We start from the raw sequence: 18,584 nt of genomic DNA, 5'->3' as shown, positions 1-18,584 counted from the left end.
ACATCAACAACAAACGTGAACTGCATACATGTTGAAGCAAGGTCAATGTCTGTTTCCTCGCTCCAAAATGAATACCATCACACATCTTCATAGAAATGATGGTGGTGTAGACAGACATCAACAACAAACGTGAACATAAAAAATGCATGAAACATGAGCTGTATAAAAACGCATTAGTCACATTTGTTGTTTCACGCCTTCACATTAGCGTTTCTCGTTGTCAAGTAAATTGGCAACATGAACGCACATCAAACATTTGTACACAGGAAAGTAAATAAGAAGTAAATAAATGAATAAGGACTGTAAAAACCGAGTACAATGATGTGTGGGAAGAGTATATGGATGAAACCATTTTTGCTGTAAATCCCATTTGGCATGTTATGACAGTGGAGATAGTTCAGTGCTTAATAGGCTACACCGTTTTGAGGTTAGTATTTATCCGGACAAAACGCTTCTTGATCAAACAACTGAGACTATTGATCGATTTATACTACAGATACATCTATACCACATGCAGGGTGATAGCGATTTCAGGGTTATTGATGTGTGAAGTTCACGATATACATGTAAATGTATGTAGAGAGATAAGTGCTTCCGCACGGTGATTGGAAACAGACATAAATAACAATAGCAGTAAAGGATTTGAATAAAGCAAGCCATGAAGCATGAGAGATAACATATACAAAATTAATATTATACAAAGTTTCTGTTAAAATGGGAAGGATAATGTGTTTGCAGACGTTTTAATAAACCCTGTTGGGTCAACAACAAAAAATCAGGAGTGTATTGCTGGACTCTTATCTCAACTGTCGTTAATAATGGTTCACGGCGGTCTGCAGATTGCCTGCAAATGCTTTATTCTATACTATTGGTATTTATATTACTAATTAACATTTCTTATCCACGTTTGTATGGACATAAATCATTTTAATGAATGAATCGCCAAATCATTTGTCGATCTGTCTCTTTCACGTGGGCGGACTTCTTTTTGGGCTGTTCTTCTTTAGGAACATTTCAGTTTTTACGTCGTTTTGTTTCTGGGAGGTTCCAGCGTCCCATCGCTGTGAATGTAGGAAATCTCCCGGTCGCTCTTTTCAGGCTGTTTTGCTTCTTGGACGTTCCACTTTTCAGGCCACCTGTTATTAGGACATTCTACTGCCCGTTATGCCGTTATGCATTTGAGACGTTCAGTTTTGCGATCGTTAGTTCTGCAAGTCTTTTTGAACAATCCAGGTTGGGTGACGTTCTCTTTTTTTGAAACGTTCTACTATCAGGTCCTTCTGGGCCCAGTTGCCCAAAGGTGTATTAGCAGTAAAGCCCGGTATTAACATTAGCATGGACTAAAATGGCATTAGTTTTGTATTAGGTCAAGACTGGTATTAAGATTTAAGCTTGGTTTAACTTTTAATACACTTTTCAACAACTGGCCCAAGGTTTAGGACGTGGGACGATCCTTTTCCCGGCATTTACAGGGACGATCTACTTCCCGGTAGACCCATTTTTTTCGGTGGTTATGGTTTTAGGCGTGCGATTATCGGGCATTCTACTTCAAGGACGTTCGATATTCGGTAGATCTGTTTTCGGGTCAGTTCATGGCAGCTGCATGTCTATGCGTTTTCGGACAATAGTTATTATGTATTAGTTTATTCGACTACCACTTCGTTTTATTCAGCATGACAAACGTGACAACACAAGAATGAAGATGCATTGTGCAAGGCCACTCATGTCTGAGAGGATAAATTTTCATGTACATTCCACCGGAAACCACAGAAGCGACATTCATATAAGGCAAACGAATGGAGATAACACCGGGAAAACGAACAAAAGTTATTTGCATCGACAAAACGATTTTATGTGTTATTTGGACTCTTGCTGCATATTTATGTCATGTTCCTTTCCACGTCGCCTTCTGAATTAATTACAAACTTCGTAATAGGTTTATCTTTTCTATATTCAGACTCATATCGAGCTTATTAATTAATGCGCCATCACACGAAGAGAGAATTATGGTAAAATCGAAATTTATTTTAGTCTCAGCGTAAAGTGTTGTCAGTTAGTTGAAAGAATGTCACTGTGACCTCACTGTATTCCTGACCACACTCTGGAAGATGATAGCAGAGGTAATTCCAATAAAAGCAACCAATTGCATAAGTGGAGATAAAAGGGACAATTGAATATCACGGTTAACAAGTTAACCGTGATATAAATACAAGGACCAAAAAGTGTAATCTGAACAGGAAATCTATCTTTTTTGTAAAATATAAAACAACATATGCAGATGTTTCTTCTTTTATATATAAACACATGATTACACGAATTAAAATCAACACTGTTCAGTCAGATGACCATATTTTCTGTCCACATTACTTAATCCTATGTTAAAATCATATTGGCCTTCGGGTTTCCCTAAACAACCGTTTTACTTGTTCAATACCTTTCCTCGATCGACTTTAGAACAAGTAAACTATGCCAGTGTCAACGACTTTTTATGTTCAGGGCACTCTCAGATATTTGATTTTGTCTGTCTTTGTAAACACGGTAGTTTATTGATATCATTTGAAGGCATTTTCTTGTCCTATTTGTTTTGTCGGATGGGAAAGATAAGTTGGTCACGTTCCTCTTTCGTGTCACAGGTTTCTGCTTAGATACTTTAGTTTTTTAGTTTCAACGCTTCCGACAATTCATTTCCAAGAACCGACTTATGAAACACACGGAAATTAAACCGAGAACCATCCTATTGTTGATATGAATGCATGCCTCGGCCATCTAGGCAGTGGGTCGATTAATATATGTTGCATAGAAATCTATCAGGAAGTCAGAGAAGCAAAAAACAGACTATATATGAGAGTTTTCATGGTCCTCAATAACTCTTTGTGTGTCTTCACTCTGCTTGCCTCAGAGATTCCTTATCGTTGTTTCTTCTAAGCATAGCTCCTTTTGGTATTTGCAGATGGCGTTTGTGATCGTTGGCCTGGTAGTCCTCTGGGCAGGTAGGTGAATTGTTTAGCATGTTTCTTTAAAAAAGCCTAAACTTAAATTCATTTATATAATTGATGCTTTACGCATCAAAAGTTATTCATGTACCTAAAGTTTTGTTTTTGGAAGTTGAAGCGGCACAGATATTATTTGATTTCAGCAAATATGTCTACAGACAGTATTTCCAATGAAACAAATGTTAGGCAGAGATATACGCCTATCAAACATACGGAATTATACAGGTTTAGTGTTATATTTATTTCATTTATTTGATTTATATTTGACGCTGTACTCAGGAGTATTTCACTAATACAACAGCAGCCATTATTCAGATGAGAGGAAACCGGGCAGAGCTCAGGTTGCTGACAGACCTTTCCATGTATGAACGGAAAGGAAGTCAGCATGAGCTGATGAACTTGAACGCACAGCGACTGCATTGGTGAGAGTCCCCTGAATACTGCGCTAACACGCTAACCACTCGGCCACACATTTAATTCTGTACATAATAGCAATAACAGTACAGCGTAAACGAAAAGAGAAGGCAATGATCTTACTTTCTAAACATATAGTTACCTGCTTTATTGCATTTTGTATTCTTGTAAATAATCAAGTACATATGTATTGTGTGGAATAAACCAGATGGGGACATCGAGTTCTGTGTTTGCAAGGCCAACATGGCCTCGGGTCACACTGAAGAGATTAAATGGCTTAGTCATTGGACAAAAATAAAATCTTCCTCTTTATCTCTTCGTATTCATCACCATTTAAGCACATTTTAAGCACATTTTTAAAACTTCTTCCAATGAACATTATTGGCGCTAAGCAACAGTCAAACGAATAAATCAATGAACTTTATATTTTTTTTGTCATTAAAATATCATTTCCATTAAAAAATTTTGTACATTTTGCTGTTTATTTCATATACAGGACAAGTCTGATGGTTTTTAAATGATTTTTTTTCTGTTCATACTTTGTCAAACTTTGTCAGTTCAAGAGCAGTAGCGCTCTAAAGGTTTGACTCTCCCGATTGACAACGTGTAGTAATGGATTCTGGTGTTTCACCCAAACATCTGCATCACTTCGTAGCGGGGGGCCTCCGTGGCTCAGCTGTTTAGCGCGCTAGCGCAGCGTTATGACTCATGCTGGCTTCCTCTCCGGCCGTACGTGGGAAGGTCTGCCAACAACCTGCGGATGGTCGTGGGTTTCCCCCGGACTCTGCCCGGTTTCCTCCCACCATAATGATGGCCGCCGTCGTATAAGTGAAATATTCTTGAGTACTGCGTAAAACACCAATCAAGTAAATAAAAGAAATAAATATATTTATGTAACAGTTGATTTTCTGGGAACTTCTTTTATTCATGTGACTATGGTCGGGTTTTTACTATGTTTGCAAACCTTGCCAGCTTTGTCATATGTTTTCTTTAAACAAAAATTATCGAGATGTATTTCACGCCGTGCATCCTAGGAGCATACTGACTTATCACAGTGTCTGAAGCAACATTATGGCAGGCTTTGCTTGGCATAGACACGACCGTGGGTATTCTTAATGCCATTCTGAGAATAATTTGTGAAACAGTTATTCAACATTGAAAATCAATATTTATGATAAGCAAAGGCGCGGTCTCATTTGCATTATACATATGTTACGTAAGAACGTGCAGTGTGAGAACATGTACATTATGTTACCTAAGGACGTGCAGTGTGAGAACATATACGTTATGTTACCTAAGAACGTGCAGTGTGAGAACATGTACAATATGTTACCTAAGAACGTGCAGTGAGCACATGTACATTATGTTACCTAAGAACGTGCAGTGTGAGAACATGTACATTATGCTACCTAAGAACGTGCAGTGTGAGAACATGTACATTATGCTACCTAAAAACGTGCTGTGTGAGAACATGTACATAATGTTACATAAGAACGTGCAGTGTGAGAACATGTACATTATGTTACGTAAGAACGTGCAGTGTGAGAACATGTCCATTATGTTACATAAAAACGTGCTGTGTGAGAACATGTACATAATGTTGCTTGAGAACGTGCAGTGTGAGAACATGGACATTATGTTGCTTAAGAACGTGCAGTGTGAGAACATGTACATTATGTTACATAAAAACATGCTGTGTGAGAACATGTACATAATGTTACATAAGAACATGCAATGTGAGAACATTTACTTTATGTTGCTTAAGAATGTGCAGTTTGAGAAAATGTACATTATGTTATCTAAGAACGTGCAGTTTGAGAATATGTACATTATGTTACATAAGAACGAGCAATGTGAGAACATGTACATTATGTTACCTAAGAACGTGCAGTGTGAGAACATGGACATTATGTTGCTTAAGAACGTGCAGTATGAGAACATGTACATTATGCTACCTAAAAACGTGCTGTGTGAGAACATGTACATTATGTTACCTAAGAACGTGCAGTGAGAGAACATGTACATTGATGGTTATAAACTGCTCTTTAAACATTCTCGGTTTAGATAAATATATTTTTTTCAGGTTGCAGCTTTTTATAAAAGGTACATAGTTCGTTGGGTGATTATGGTATCTCGAACATTCGTTTAAAATAATAATATTTGTCGCTTGCTTATCGTTTATGTAGGCAATTTGTCATGTCTTTGTTAATGAAAACTCCATCTGACCTCGTGTGTGCAGTGGAGTAACTTTTTTGAGAACAACAGTCAAATATATCAAACATCTGACTGGTTTTGTCTAAAAACCAAACTTTCAATTTTTTCGAACAAGTAATGTGGATTTTGCGCATCCTATACCCTCTTTTTTTCATATGTCGACGAAATGCGGAATAGAGGTACCAGCCTAATACTAGTCATAGCGTTACAAGCTTCCTAAATTGTAGCCCAGCTTTTGTTTCATGCTTTCTGAACGAGATATTTTACTGGGCAATGTTTGCTCAGAATTTTATACATTCCTTCCCGTGGGAAGGTAGTGATTTACTATAGCGACACTACGTTTTTCTCCAACCGTTATCTTGCATGCCTATGTGACATCACTCAGGACTTCTGGAGTAGGCCTAATGCGTTTAATACCAAATAAACAAATAACGGAATGCAAAAAATTGTGATCTTCGAAAATGTAGAGTATTCTATTGTTCGACACGGTAAATGTCAAACACACATGTTAGAGAATATATTTTATTGATTTTATTCCTGATTTACGTTGCTTATCGCGAAATCATTAAGTTAGTACTCATATTTCTTTCAAAATAGCCGTCATAAATAATTTATTTGTTTATTTATTTGATTGGTGTTTTACGCCATACTCAAGAATATTCACTTATACAAGGGCGGCCAGCATTATGGTGGGAGGAAACAGAGCAAAGCCAGTCGGAAACCCACGAATATCAGCCATAAATAAAATGTATATAAAAAGAACTTTACTACTTATCATTTTCAGAGTAAATAAGAAAAAATATATTTTGAAAGTGGAAAAAAGAAATTTGTTTTAATCTTATTTTTTATAATTTTTATAGGGAGAAAAAATTCTTTGAAGGATGAAAAAGGAGAAGTGGTTTTTAACTATTGCTGTTACCATATTTAGACCTTCCCCGAATGATCAATGGGCAGGTTGATTTGGCGAACTATTTATTGGCTGATTATCGTATGGCCTGAGATACAATCGCTGGCCCTCGATTTAATGAGGGAATATAAAAAAAACCGTTTTACATGAAAGCCATTAAGATCTTATTGCAGTTATGCCGTAGTGTGGACACAATAAATTCCCATCTTTAGTGAGCGATAAATCCAACCAGTGCTGATTCGGTTGTTATTGTTGCCTTTATGTTGTAAAATAAAAACGTTGACTAGATTTACTTGGGGATCAACAGCTTGGCTCGTACAATACAACATATTGTAAGCTCAAGGCATGCTGTTCATGTATGTTCAGTAAAACTACATAAACCATTCGTTGAGTAGTATTGGCATGCTTCATCCTGACATAGCAATGCTCTCTTTTCAGCAGATGCTAGTCTCACACGTGATGGGAAGCAATATATTTTCAACACGGCCTCGGCACATTGGAACGCAGCAGCCGATACATGCAAGGCAAATGGCGCCAGTCTGGCCACTATCGTGTCACAGCGAGACTACGACGCTTTGGAAGAACTGAAAAATCAGTTTTCGTTTTCGTGAGTATTTCAGTTCTCTTCATGCATTGTTTTTATTCAATATACAGGTACTCTCGTTCCCTGGTCAGTTTTATATGGATTGCTTGTCCATTTCTATGTCGGGGCATTGTGTACATCTTTGGTATCGTTTAGGTCATATTTGGTCAGAAGGCAGGTGGCAAAGTTGCTCCCTATTATGTTGCGTTGTTCACCACCGCCGCCCTATTAGCTTGCATCAAAAATCTCAGTTCGCTATTGACAGTATCCATTATAGGTTACATATAGGTTACTTGCAGTTTGGCCCAAGATATGCCACCAAACTGAAGAGTGTTGGGGCAAAGATTGGTTAATACTGCCACATTTGTTATTGATATCGTGCACTATAAATATCTGCACTGTTGTTTTCCAACTATGAAGTAAAAATATATCAACATTTTTTCTGAAAACTTTTTGTTCCGGCTAACTACTCATTCCTGTTGCCAAGGTTACTATTGTGACAAAATGCATAAATGTAGGGAAACGTGGATTTCCCTCTATTATATTAAAACTTCGTCAAAACATAGTTCAACTATGTTTTTAGGTGTTGGCCTTTGTTTCAGCAGTGTGGACGTTATGTTGGATAATGTCAGTAGGGCTAAACCTCGCCAAATATCGCTTGCTTTGGTTTTACTCTATGCGTTAGATCCTTGAGTATACTGTATTGCTGCGCCGACCAGGGTTCTGCTGGTGGACTAAGCATCCCCGAGGTCTGGTCCCTTTGCATTGTTTTAATGCTTTTGCATGTTAAATGTGATGGCAATACAGCATTTTGAGCAATTCTAGACCTGTGACGTCAAATTAATTACAATTAACATCACTGTATTTTTTATTTTCTCTTACCTAATTCTGCTTAAGCCATAGTTCTAGGAGGGGTGTAATTTGCTCCTGTTTAAGCATTTAATCAACGGAATAAAATCCTGACAAAAGTCCTTATTTCAGAGGTTATGTGTGAACTGCTGCACCGTCGTCCCTGTTTTGGTTTTACTCTCTATGCTGTAGACCTCTTGATATACAATATGTAGCATCTCCTTTTTCCTTTATTGCTGCCCGTTTATTGCTGCCCGTTTATTGCTGCCCGTTTTCCTTTTACAGGGTTGACCGATACTGGATAGGGCTTTACAACAAGGGGCCCGGGTATGTTTGGATGGACTGCTCCACCCCTAACACCCTGGATTTTCATCAGTGGTTCGCAAGCGGGCCTAACCTCACCAATCATTGTGGACAAGTTAAGAAGCATGACACTAGGTGGTACTCCGTATCTTGTGAAGAATACGCGCCATTCGTCTGTGAGAAAAACACCGGTTGGTTAGACTATAACCCTTACATTGCATGCGCCACTTTCTACGCTCGCTTTATATCACTGCCCCCACCAGAAAATGTTGGATAGAAATCTTGAACAACGCCAATGTCAGGGGTGAGGGTGATGAGACGGGAAGCAATGTCAGAAAAAACAAAATGTCAATCTCATCTTTTCTATCTGTTGATAATTCATGCATGTGTTCTCTTTAACTGAAGAATGCACATGATTCCTGGATAGCCTTAATCCATTAATAGCTGACATGTTTGCGATAATGAGGCTATCATGATATGAACTGAGAGTGTGTTGTCAACAGCCAATAAGAAAATAAGCTACCTCGGAAGCAAAGGCGGGAAAGTGTGCTTGACCCAGTATGTCAATCGGGGGACAAGCGTCTCTAAACAAGCCCGATATCAAAAGACCAAACTTCTCTTGTGGCGGCAGTGATGCTATAGGCGAGTGTAGAGGGCAGTGATGCTTTAGGCAAGTGTAGAGGACAGAGCATGCCCTAAAATGAGTATGTATTTTGACCCAGGTAAAAGACGAAACTTAAGTTGTCGTTGACTACTTGTTTTGAGAACGAGATTTTATTTCTAGTGTTAACCTTTCTCTGCTTCGAAGATTTTACACTAGGTTTTCTCAACAAAGGGAAACAACTTGGTTTCGTGGAATGTTACTTTCGTCTGTGTACATTTAGCCTTTACATGGTCCAGTGTATATATGTTTTAAATTATTAAGTTATTAAGTAAATGTGATTACGGGACAAAATATATATATATTCTAACATCAAGAGGGTTCGCTTGCACAAAGCGAACATTGGATTAGTTGATTGTAATTACCATGGCGACGCATGTTAAAATCAAGAAGCCCCGGGGCCATAGAGGTGATACAACGTGCAGATACAGTAGTGTATAACTCTTCTATTATATATGTGATGATGGATGAAGAGCTATAGGGTGTAAGCAGCACATACTGGGTAGATCTAGTCCCATCTAAAACTGGGCTTTGTAACAATATGACTTGTATCAGTTGGAGAGGGTATACCTCGCGTGGGGCATAAATATTAGCAGTATGTAGAAGCTATGGTGAGTTATTAAACATTCACCAGAGGTGCTAGACATAGCTTTATTGAAAACAGACGTTTTTATTGAATGATAGACCAAGCATCCATGACTGAAGAGCTGATTTACGCCACCAATTTTGCTAGCTTTCAGTCTGTGGCCCTTCATCCGTGGGGATCTGTAAAAAAAAAGAGAACCATTTTACTGTAAAAATTACAGTATACAAGTGAATATCCCTTTTTACATGTACTGATAGGCAAGTTTTGTCCATATTAGCACATACTGTGTGCATGCACAGTAGCATTGTCATAAAAGGTATAATTAATTCTTTCTCCTCTATGGTAAACACAGGTCCTTGCACCTTCTCCGTAGATGTGTCTAACGCAGACAATGGCGATCCCCCGTCAGCCCTTGACTCCAGTACATCAACGTTAAGTGAATGTCAGACCAAATGTAATGACGTCACCAAATGCGAGTACATCGTGTACAGCGCCACAACGACGACGTGCTATCTGTACGCTTCTAAACCCTACGGGGCACCACCAGAAACTGGAACAAGCACTGGTTACACCCGTGAATGTTACACAGGTACGGTGAATTTGCAGTTTTGCAGAAATGAACATTAACCAACTCTCCACGTGTTAATCTGTCCTGTTCACATGGCGATTGGATTTAGAATATTTTAAATGGAATACAATACTGCATGGTTATTATTAGTGTCTTTGAAAATGCCTGTTATCTGACGGCCTTGTCTTGTGAGGCTTTAGGTGACGTGTAGGTGGTTTGTCAGTTACTTGACGGCTATGTCGTTTGTGACCTTAGGTGGCGGGGCCTCCGGGGCTCAGTCGGTTAGCGCGCTAGCGCAGCGTAATGACCCAGGAGTCTCTCAGCAATGCGGTCGCTGTGATTTCAAGTCCGGCTCATGCTGGCTTCCTCTCCGGCCGTCCGTGGGAAGATCTGTCAGCAAACTGCGGATGGTCGTGGGTTCCCCCAGGGCTCTGTCCGGTTTCCTTCCACCATAATGCTGGCCGCCGTCGTATAAGTGAAATATTCTTGAGTACGGCGTAAAACACCAATCAAATAAATAAATAAATAAAACCTTAGGTGGCGGTTTGTCAGTTTTCCTCACGGCTTTGTCGACTGACCTTAGGTGAATTATAGGTGTTTTGTCAGTTATTGATGGTTTTATCGAAAGAGACCATAGGTGGTTTGTCAGTTACCTGATGTCTTTGTCGACTGTGACTTTAGGTGACGTAAAGGTGGTTTGTCAGTTTGCTGACGGCTTTGTCGAGTGAGACCTTAGGTGACGTGTAGGTGGTTTGTTGGTTATTTAACGGCTTTGTCGAATGAGACATTATGTGACGTGTAGGTGGTTTGTCAGTTACTCAACGGCTTAGTCAACTATGACCTTAGGTGACGTGTAGGTGGTTTGTTGGTTATTTGACGGCTTTTCCCAATGAGACATTGTGTGACGTTTAGGTGGATTGTCACTTACTTGACGGCTTAGTCAACTATGACCTTAGGTGACGTAAAGGTGGTTTGTCAGTTACATGAAGGCTTTGTCGGGTGAGACCTTAGCTGAAGCATGGGTGATCTGTCAGTTACATGAAGGCTTTGTCGGTTGAGACCTTGGATGGCGTATAGGTGGTTTGTCAGTTACTTGACGGTTTTGTCGACTGTGACTTTAGGTGACGTATAGGTTTGTCAGTTTCCTGACGGCTTTGTCGAATGAAACCTTAGGTGATGTGTAAGTGGTTTGTCAGTTATTTGACGGCTTTGTCGAACGAGACATTAGGTGACGTGTAGGTGGTTTGTCACTTACTTGACGGCTTAGTCAACTATGACCTTAGGTGACGTATAGGTGGTTTGTCAGTTACTTGAAGACCTTGTCGACTGAGACCTTAGCTGACTTATAGGTGGTTTGTCAATTTCCTGACGGCTTTGCCTAGTGAGACATTAGGTAACGTGTAGGTGGTTTGCCAGTTACTTGACGGCTTTGCCGACTGAGGCCTTAGCCGAGGTATAGGTGGTTTGTCGGTTTCCTGACGGCTTTGTCGGGTGAGACATTAAGTGACATGTGGTGATTTTGTGAGTTACTTAACGGCTTTGTGACGTATAGGTGGTAAATTTATGCACACTCATCTACGTGCGGTGAGGCTAAAGTATATCGCAAATTACTAATGAAATAAGTAAATTCCTGAATTGCCATAGATGCGGATGCACCCTGCAAAACAACTGAACAGATGGATCATTGAATCAAAAGCGGTGAGTGGTCCGGATACTTGCCTTTCAATCGCTAGGACAGTCATCGCCGAACCACCTTAAACCCAAAATCAATCAATAAATCTATAAATCGATCTAAAATCATTGGATTATTGTTTTTTTCACATTATTCGTTAATAGAACCAAAGTAATGGAAATTCTCTGTACTCTAAGCTGGTAGTACAGTAGATGCCTTTACAGCTTTAGAAACTTAAAAACGGGTTTCTGGTAACGTTTGATTACAGGTATAAACGGAAACTACAATATCAATCACGGGGCTAACAGTGGGAGATTACCTGCCCTGACAGCCTGCGAGAATGTGACATTTTCAACTGCAGGTAATCAATATTCTACTAAATGCCTCTTATATTTGGGTTTACCGTGTTCAGCTAAATTTAACATCAAAATTTTACCCACAAGTTTTGTAATTTCTGCTTTGCTTTCCATTTAGTTGAAAAGGCTCTCACGTATAGTGAGAAGGTTCTCGCCTAGGTGGAAAGGTTCGCACCTGCGTGAAAAGGTTGTCATCTGGTGGAAAACATTTCTGACCGGGTTGGAAAGCTTCTCACCGGGATGGAAACGTTTTCACCCAGGTGAGAAATGTTTTCGCTCAGGTGGATACTCACGACATACCAAGGGCCTTGTTCTGGTTCAAAAGAGTCAAACACTCGTGGAAGAAAAGCGTTGATCGAGTCAGTCTTGTTACAACATATTTTCAAACTCATGTGTTTCGGCCGTTTAGATAATGCTTCCTAATTATTATGTATAAATGGGGTTAAAATGCCGTTCTCCTCCATCTTAAATGTTTTGTTCGTAGGCGCGAGAAAAGGCTTCTTATATCACAAAAGTTTCCACCAAGGTGAGAACTGTTTCCATCCAGGTGAAAACTGTTTTCACCCAAATGGAAACCAAAGAAAAAGTCACATAGGTTAAAAAATGTAAATGCCGCATGTGCGCCAGTGTATTTTTCAGCAGTTTTCATTCATGGACCAGTTTAGTTCTTGTTAGCAGCGTAACAAGAATGTTCTAATATTTTGTTTTGTGTTTAAACTGGCAAAAACAAAATCTTGAGCTCGGCGTTAAAACGCCAGTCAATCAATCAATCCAAAAAAATAGGTACAAAGGCATGTAGGAGCGTATTTGTTGTATTTTAAATCACCCTGTTCAAACTCTTCTTCCTTTGATGCATGACAGTTTGAGGCTGAGAGACCACAGCGAACAGCCGCCTTCCAAGCATTGTATATTCATGAACATCGACCAAGTATAGAGCGAAGTTTGCCGTCTAGAACATAACCTTCCAGGACAAACACCAGTTGACACACATCCCCCAAATCACCTACATCAAACATTATTTTCAAAACATATGGGTCACAAGTCTGACTTAATGTATTAGTTATTATTCATTTAACTTCTACTTCGGGTGTTCGTAAGCATCGTGAAATGAGCTTTCAGTTGTGGTGTAACACAATGAAGGCATTTATAGGTATTGTAAGCTCTTTTCTTTGGACCAAGGGGACGCGGCGGTAAAATGACTTTAAGCGGAAATTGGAAGGCGTTGAACAACAGGTTTTCCAATGTCATTTGCAATGGAGATTTGTATCTCTACAGATCAATATATAGGTGTAAAGCACTTTTGACCGTAGTTGGAAGAAAGATGAGTCTCGTGCAAAAATCATGCAAAGTACCGGTACACAACTTATCTCAGGGTAGTACAGAAGAACAGATACAAACATTTTCTTCGCTTTGTCTTTACTTTTAAAAATAGCTAAAATTAAAAAATGGATTTTCTTCGTTGCTTAAGATAAAAAAATGTCGTACTCTATCATGTGCCTTGGCTGGCCTAATGATTAGAGTGTCCTTCAGTCGGGAGGCCTGGGATCAGACCCAGTTCGGGTCATACTTTGTCGGTGTCAATATAATATGACTGGTTGGGGTGTCGTGTCTTTAGCATGATACTTCAGTGGCGTTAGCACTTTGGTGGTATGGGCTCGCCATGCCACAAGAAGACATAATATATGTACACACACCAAATTGAATGTGATGTTAAACGTTAAGTATATTGTGTTTACACGTATGATTTTTGTTTTGGGCTTCATTTTGAACGTTGTTTTGTAAATTGATCTAGTGATGTTTGACCTGTCATAGGACAGAAAATTGCTAAGTACGATATAAAACCTCGAGCATACATATACGTACACCTGGTTCCCGGGGTACAAATGACATTCCTTCTGTACTCTAACGCTCAGATACTCTATCGTGCTTTTCAGATGCTCACGATATAATGTAATCAAAAATAGTTGTCTAACATTTTGACAGGTGACATGGTAAATCTGAACTTTTTCACCCCCAGGAGTAAAAGAGATTGACCTCGAACCTCCCTTATTGATCACCATGTCCATAGCGACCGTCATAGGTCATCCCAAATGACAACTTTGATCGCTGTGATGGCCTTTGTTCATCACGAATTATGGCTGTTCAATGAGAAGAACATCTGGCACACATCTGGTGACTATTGAGCTCCTTAATATTTGTGGCATAATTAACTCTTTTAATCTGCTATGTCAACTGTTTCAGGTGAACGGGCAGAAACAACCGTTGTCACCAGGGCCCGAACCGAACCTCCGACCACAACCTCCGCACTAAGCACTGTACCCGCATCAACAACGGCAACAATGTCGCCAACATCAATCTCAACCTCAACATCGACATCCTCATCAACGTCGTCATCAACTCTGGAATCGACAGCAATCTCGGGTAACGTTATTGACATCATCGCGTTTTAAGTGTAAAGTGGTACAGATTGTCCGTGACCTTAAATATTGAAACATTCATCTTAATGATTTCATATTTTTAATGTATATTCACGTTATCACCATAGGTCACCTGGTTCTGACTTATTATTAACGAATGACATACGAATGATGGGAGCTAGTCTTAAATTATATCATTTGGAACATAAACTTATCTTTTGCTTTAGGGACATCAAGATTGCCTATTGGAACCACGACAACAGATGCCTTACGACAAGCTATTACTAGTGCTGTTTTTAGATCAACACAATCCAATCCAGCTTCGGCGACAGGCGCCACAACAGGACTGTCTACGAATTCGGCGACAGGCGCCACCACAGGACGGTCTGCGAATTCGGCGACAGGCGCCACAACAGGGCTGTCTACGAATTCGGCGACAGGCGCCACCACAGGACGGTCTGCGAATTCGGCGACAGGCGCCACCACCGAATCATCTGGAAACTCGATGACAGGTTCCACCTCTGCACAAAACTCTATAGAGATGTGGCCCAACTCAACGCTCCCATCTTCAGTAAACGCTCCGTTAAGTGATTCGCCCAGCACCTGTTGCCATTGTTTAAAGCCAGACATGACTCCTGAGGAGAAGGGGGCGTTTACAGAATCCATTCTAGCCAGGCTGTCCCTTAACACCAGGACTACATCTGCCCATGTGCGGACACTGACAAGTGCATCGGATTCCCGCATATCGGCCACAGCCGTGGGGTGTACGGGACTGGTCTTCCTGACCATAGTCTTCGGAGGTATTGTGCTTCTGGACCTCGGCAGGCTAGTTAGCGACTTAAAAATGTTCAAGAACAACCTAAAGGAACTGCTGCATTCCAAATAGCTATAAGCATACTGGACGAACGGAAAGAATGTATATACCACTCTCTGCTGGCAATTCGTAATCTAGGCATCATAACATATATTGCTATGTCAATCGTCAAGTATAACGGACGTTCCACATTAAACATCGCTAGATCAATTTACAAAACAACGCTCAAAACGGTGCACAAAATAAAAATCACACATGGAAACATAATATGTGGTACATGTAAGTATATATACTTGAGGGTTAACGTTGAATTTTTCGATCATATGGCGGCGAGGTGTGATTAGGTGACAAAAAGTCACAATATGTGAACGACTTTTGTGGCAGGGCTAGTCCATGCCGCCAAAGTGCTGCCGCCACTGAAGTATCATGTTGAAAACACCAGACATGCCGCCCACCCAGCCACATTATACTGGCACCGGGCCAACCAGTCATATTTCCTTGCTCTAACGTCAGTGCTGAGCGCCAACACTTTTAAAGTGTTAAAATAGGTTTGCTGTGGGAGTCTCCCTATTTCGAGGCGGACGCTCCAACTATTATGCCTATGAGGCATATGTGGTACATGTACACAACAACATTAATCACAAGATGCCGAAACCCGCAGGATATATTTCGAGGTGAAAGGCCACACGCCCCTTGGGAGAAGACTACACTTACGAATAGCAATATTTGCAAAATGAAAATTTGGAAGTACTCAAGCAGTGTTTTACAGTAGAAGGTATAAAGCAAAAGTAAAGTGAGTGGAAATGGAACCCGTACAACGGAAATATCCCTAAAGATTTGAGTTAAATGAAAGTGTTGTAAGCAACTGGGTCTTGTAAGACCCTTCTATTTAAGCATTTACATAAACAATTAAAAAAACATAAATGAGGTAAATTGACAAGAGCCCATATTTCACCTGTTAAGTGTCACACTATAGTCTCCGCTCTGATTTTACATTATATGCTGCTGTCTTTTATATTAATCTTATCTGATTAATCTGATTAAGAATAAATTTGAAACAAACCTTTTTTAATGGTGTCACCTTAATCTCTACTTGTGGAAGACCTCATAGTGTACTGGTACTCATCCAGTCATGTCAGAATGTTGCTCTGAGATGAACAGTTTTCAATACTGCATGAAAATCACCACAGTTTTATCATGCGTATTGTTTTAAAATAATCGTGAATAAATGTGAGGCTTCATGCAGATCACCGTTCTTAGACATAAACTTTCACAGTTTTAATTTTATTTATCTATAATTTTATTTATCTGCGCTAATCTCAAGAATTTGACTCACACTAACACTGTATAGTTCTTTTCGGGTTTGTCGTGAGAGGTGGAAGCGGGGGAATGCGTGCACTTGTTAACCTGTTATCAACGGTGATGTGGATCGAGTGTGATCAAATAGAGTCAAGTACAATTACCAATGCCGTTGGTCAAACTCTCCTGGGAATAAAAGAGGCTAAATGACTTATTGTTGGCCGTAAACACTACACTCATTTATGTATATTATTCACGCAACGTCAAGAACCACACCCTTTGGAATGATGGTATACTCTGTTGTATTCTCTGTGTTGTCTATATTGACAATATGTTGATGGTTACTTTGTATATGGCATTTTTGTTCAGCTAATTGACAATTAACCTAATTGGTATACACAGTCTTTATCTATTATGTCTATTGTGTCTATTTATCTACTGCTGTGTTTATTCCCTTTGATTGCACTTCCCTCCCTCAAGGTTGAAGGCTTCTGTGAATGCGTGTTTATTCTTTAATTGTTTCTATTTTAATAGTTTATGATCTCTGCACGGAATTACCCTGCCCACGGTCTACATTATCGGAAAACTGTCTTTGTTATAATTCATCGTCATTAGAATCTCTTTCAGGATTTAAGTTACACTCTTTATTATCTCATGGTAAACATAGCTACTAAATTCTCCCAAGGAAACATCATTTAATAATGATGATCATGGAAAAAATAATGATCAAGGAAAGTCGAAGTCCATAAATTCACCCTTAGCGACAAAAAGCGCAGTATAAGGTGCGTTGAAGGCGACTTGTCACCCATTCATATGGTGTGCACATGTTAGAAACTTTCTCAGTAGCTTGCCAAAGGTCGGTGGTTTACTCCAGACTCTCAGGTTTGCTCCATCCAAAAAATAACCGTCATCGTGTAAGTGAAAAGTTCTTGAGTATGGCGTTAAGCGTTATCAAATAAAGTACAAAAATACTCAAATTCTCAATCCTATTTTATTAAAGTCTTTAGCACCACAAGGAAACTGTTCCAACACGGCTTGAAGATCGTGGTATATCGTGTTCTCAGAGACACTGGCCGTGGTACGGAAGAAGACATATGAAATACACAAGTTACGATTAGAGCAAAGATGTGTCATGATGTATGGAGATCACACCACGACAGGCCATGCAGATGTTAGAATGATGTGCCACCAGAAAACAGTACAACGTGTCAAGTACGTTGTACTACGATTTATCGAAAATTAGAACGATGCATAGCAAGATGCATGGCGCTATATTATTGATGTCAGCACAAGGTGTCAATGACGTTATACTACGATTTATCGAGAAGTACTACGATATATTTGCAAGTTGAATGACGCTATAATAACGATGTACCCCAACATAGCCAAGACACCCAAGACACGATCACGACGTGAACCTTGTCTTCATGAAATATGAATATGAATACAGATTGGGTAACATCTTGTTTTAATACATGATGGCCATGCCTGAAAACATAGAACTCCTGGAGAATGCTTCGATAGAAGGGGTAAACCTGTTGTTAGATGTTGCAGAAATGTAGCAGTGTCGCTCGAGGCTCAGAGCCCGTTGATTTATTTATTTGATTGTTGATACTCAAAAATATTCCACTTATACCATGTAGCCTAACATTATGGTGAGAGAAAACCGTGGAGCTCTCGGGGAAACCCACAAACGTAGTCAGGTTGCTGAAAGACCTTCGCATGTATAATGGACAGGAAGCAAGCATCTGCTAGAAATGAACTCAAAACGATCGCGTTCTTGAGAGGCTCTGGTCATTGTGCTGCGCTATCACGCTAACCGCCAGGCCGCTCTTCAATATCTTTCAGAGGCACTGTCTGTCCCATGAAGTCTCATCCTCTCAAAAGCAATGAAAACAAAATCTCCAGTACCTTCATGCTTCACAAGCATGTATTTGTTGTGAAGAAC

The 18,584-nt window shown here is 39.8% G+C and overlaps 1 protein-coding gene across 1 annotated transcript; it reads left to right on the top strand.

The window, feature by feature from the left end:
- Positions 1–9,837: 9,837 nt before the first annotated feature.
- Positions 9,838–15,409, top strand: LOC135482140 (serine-rich adhesin for platelets-like). Its single transcript, XM_064761995.1, has 4 exons — positions 9,838–10,099; positions 12,019–12,111; positions 14,348–14,527; positions 14,751–15,409. The coding sequence occupies exons 1-4, from the start codon at positions 9,850–9,852 to the stop codon at positions 15,407–15,409; spliced, it is 1,182 nt and encodes a 393-aa protein (XP_064618065.1). The 5' UTR covers positions 9,838–9,849.
- Positions 15,410–18,584: the final 3,175 nt, after the last annotated feature.

Source organism: Liolophura sinensis, chromosome 1 (genome assembly GCF_032854445.1).
Source record: "Liolophura sinensis isolate JHLJ2023 chromosome 1, CUHK_Ljap_v2, whole genome shotgun sequence".
Classification (NCBI taxonomy): Eukaryota; Metazoa; Mollusca; class Polyplacophora; order Chitonida; family Chitonidae; genus Liolophura; species Liolophura sinensis.
This window is presented reverse-complemented; position numbering and strand designations above follow the sequence as displayed.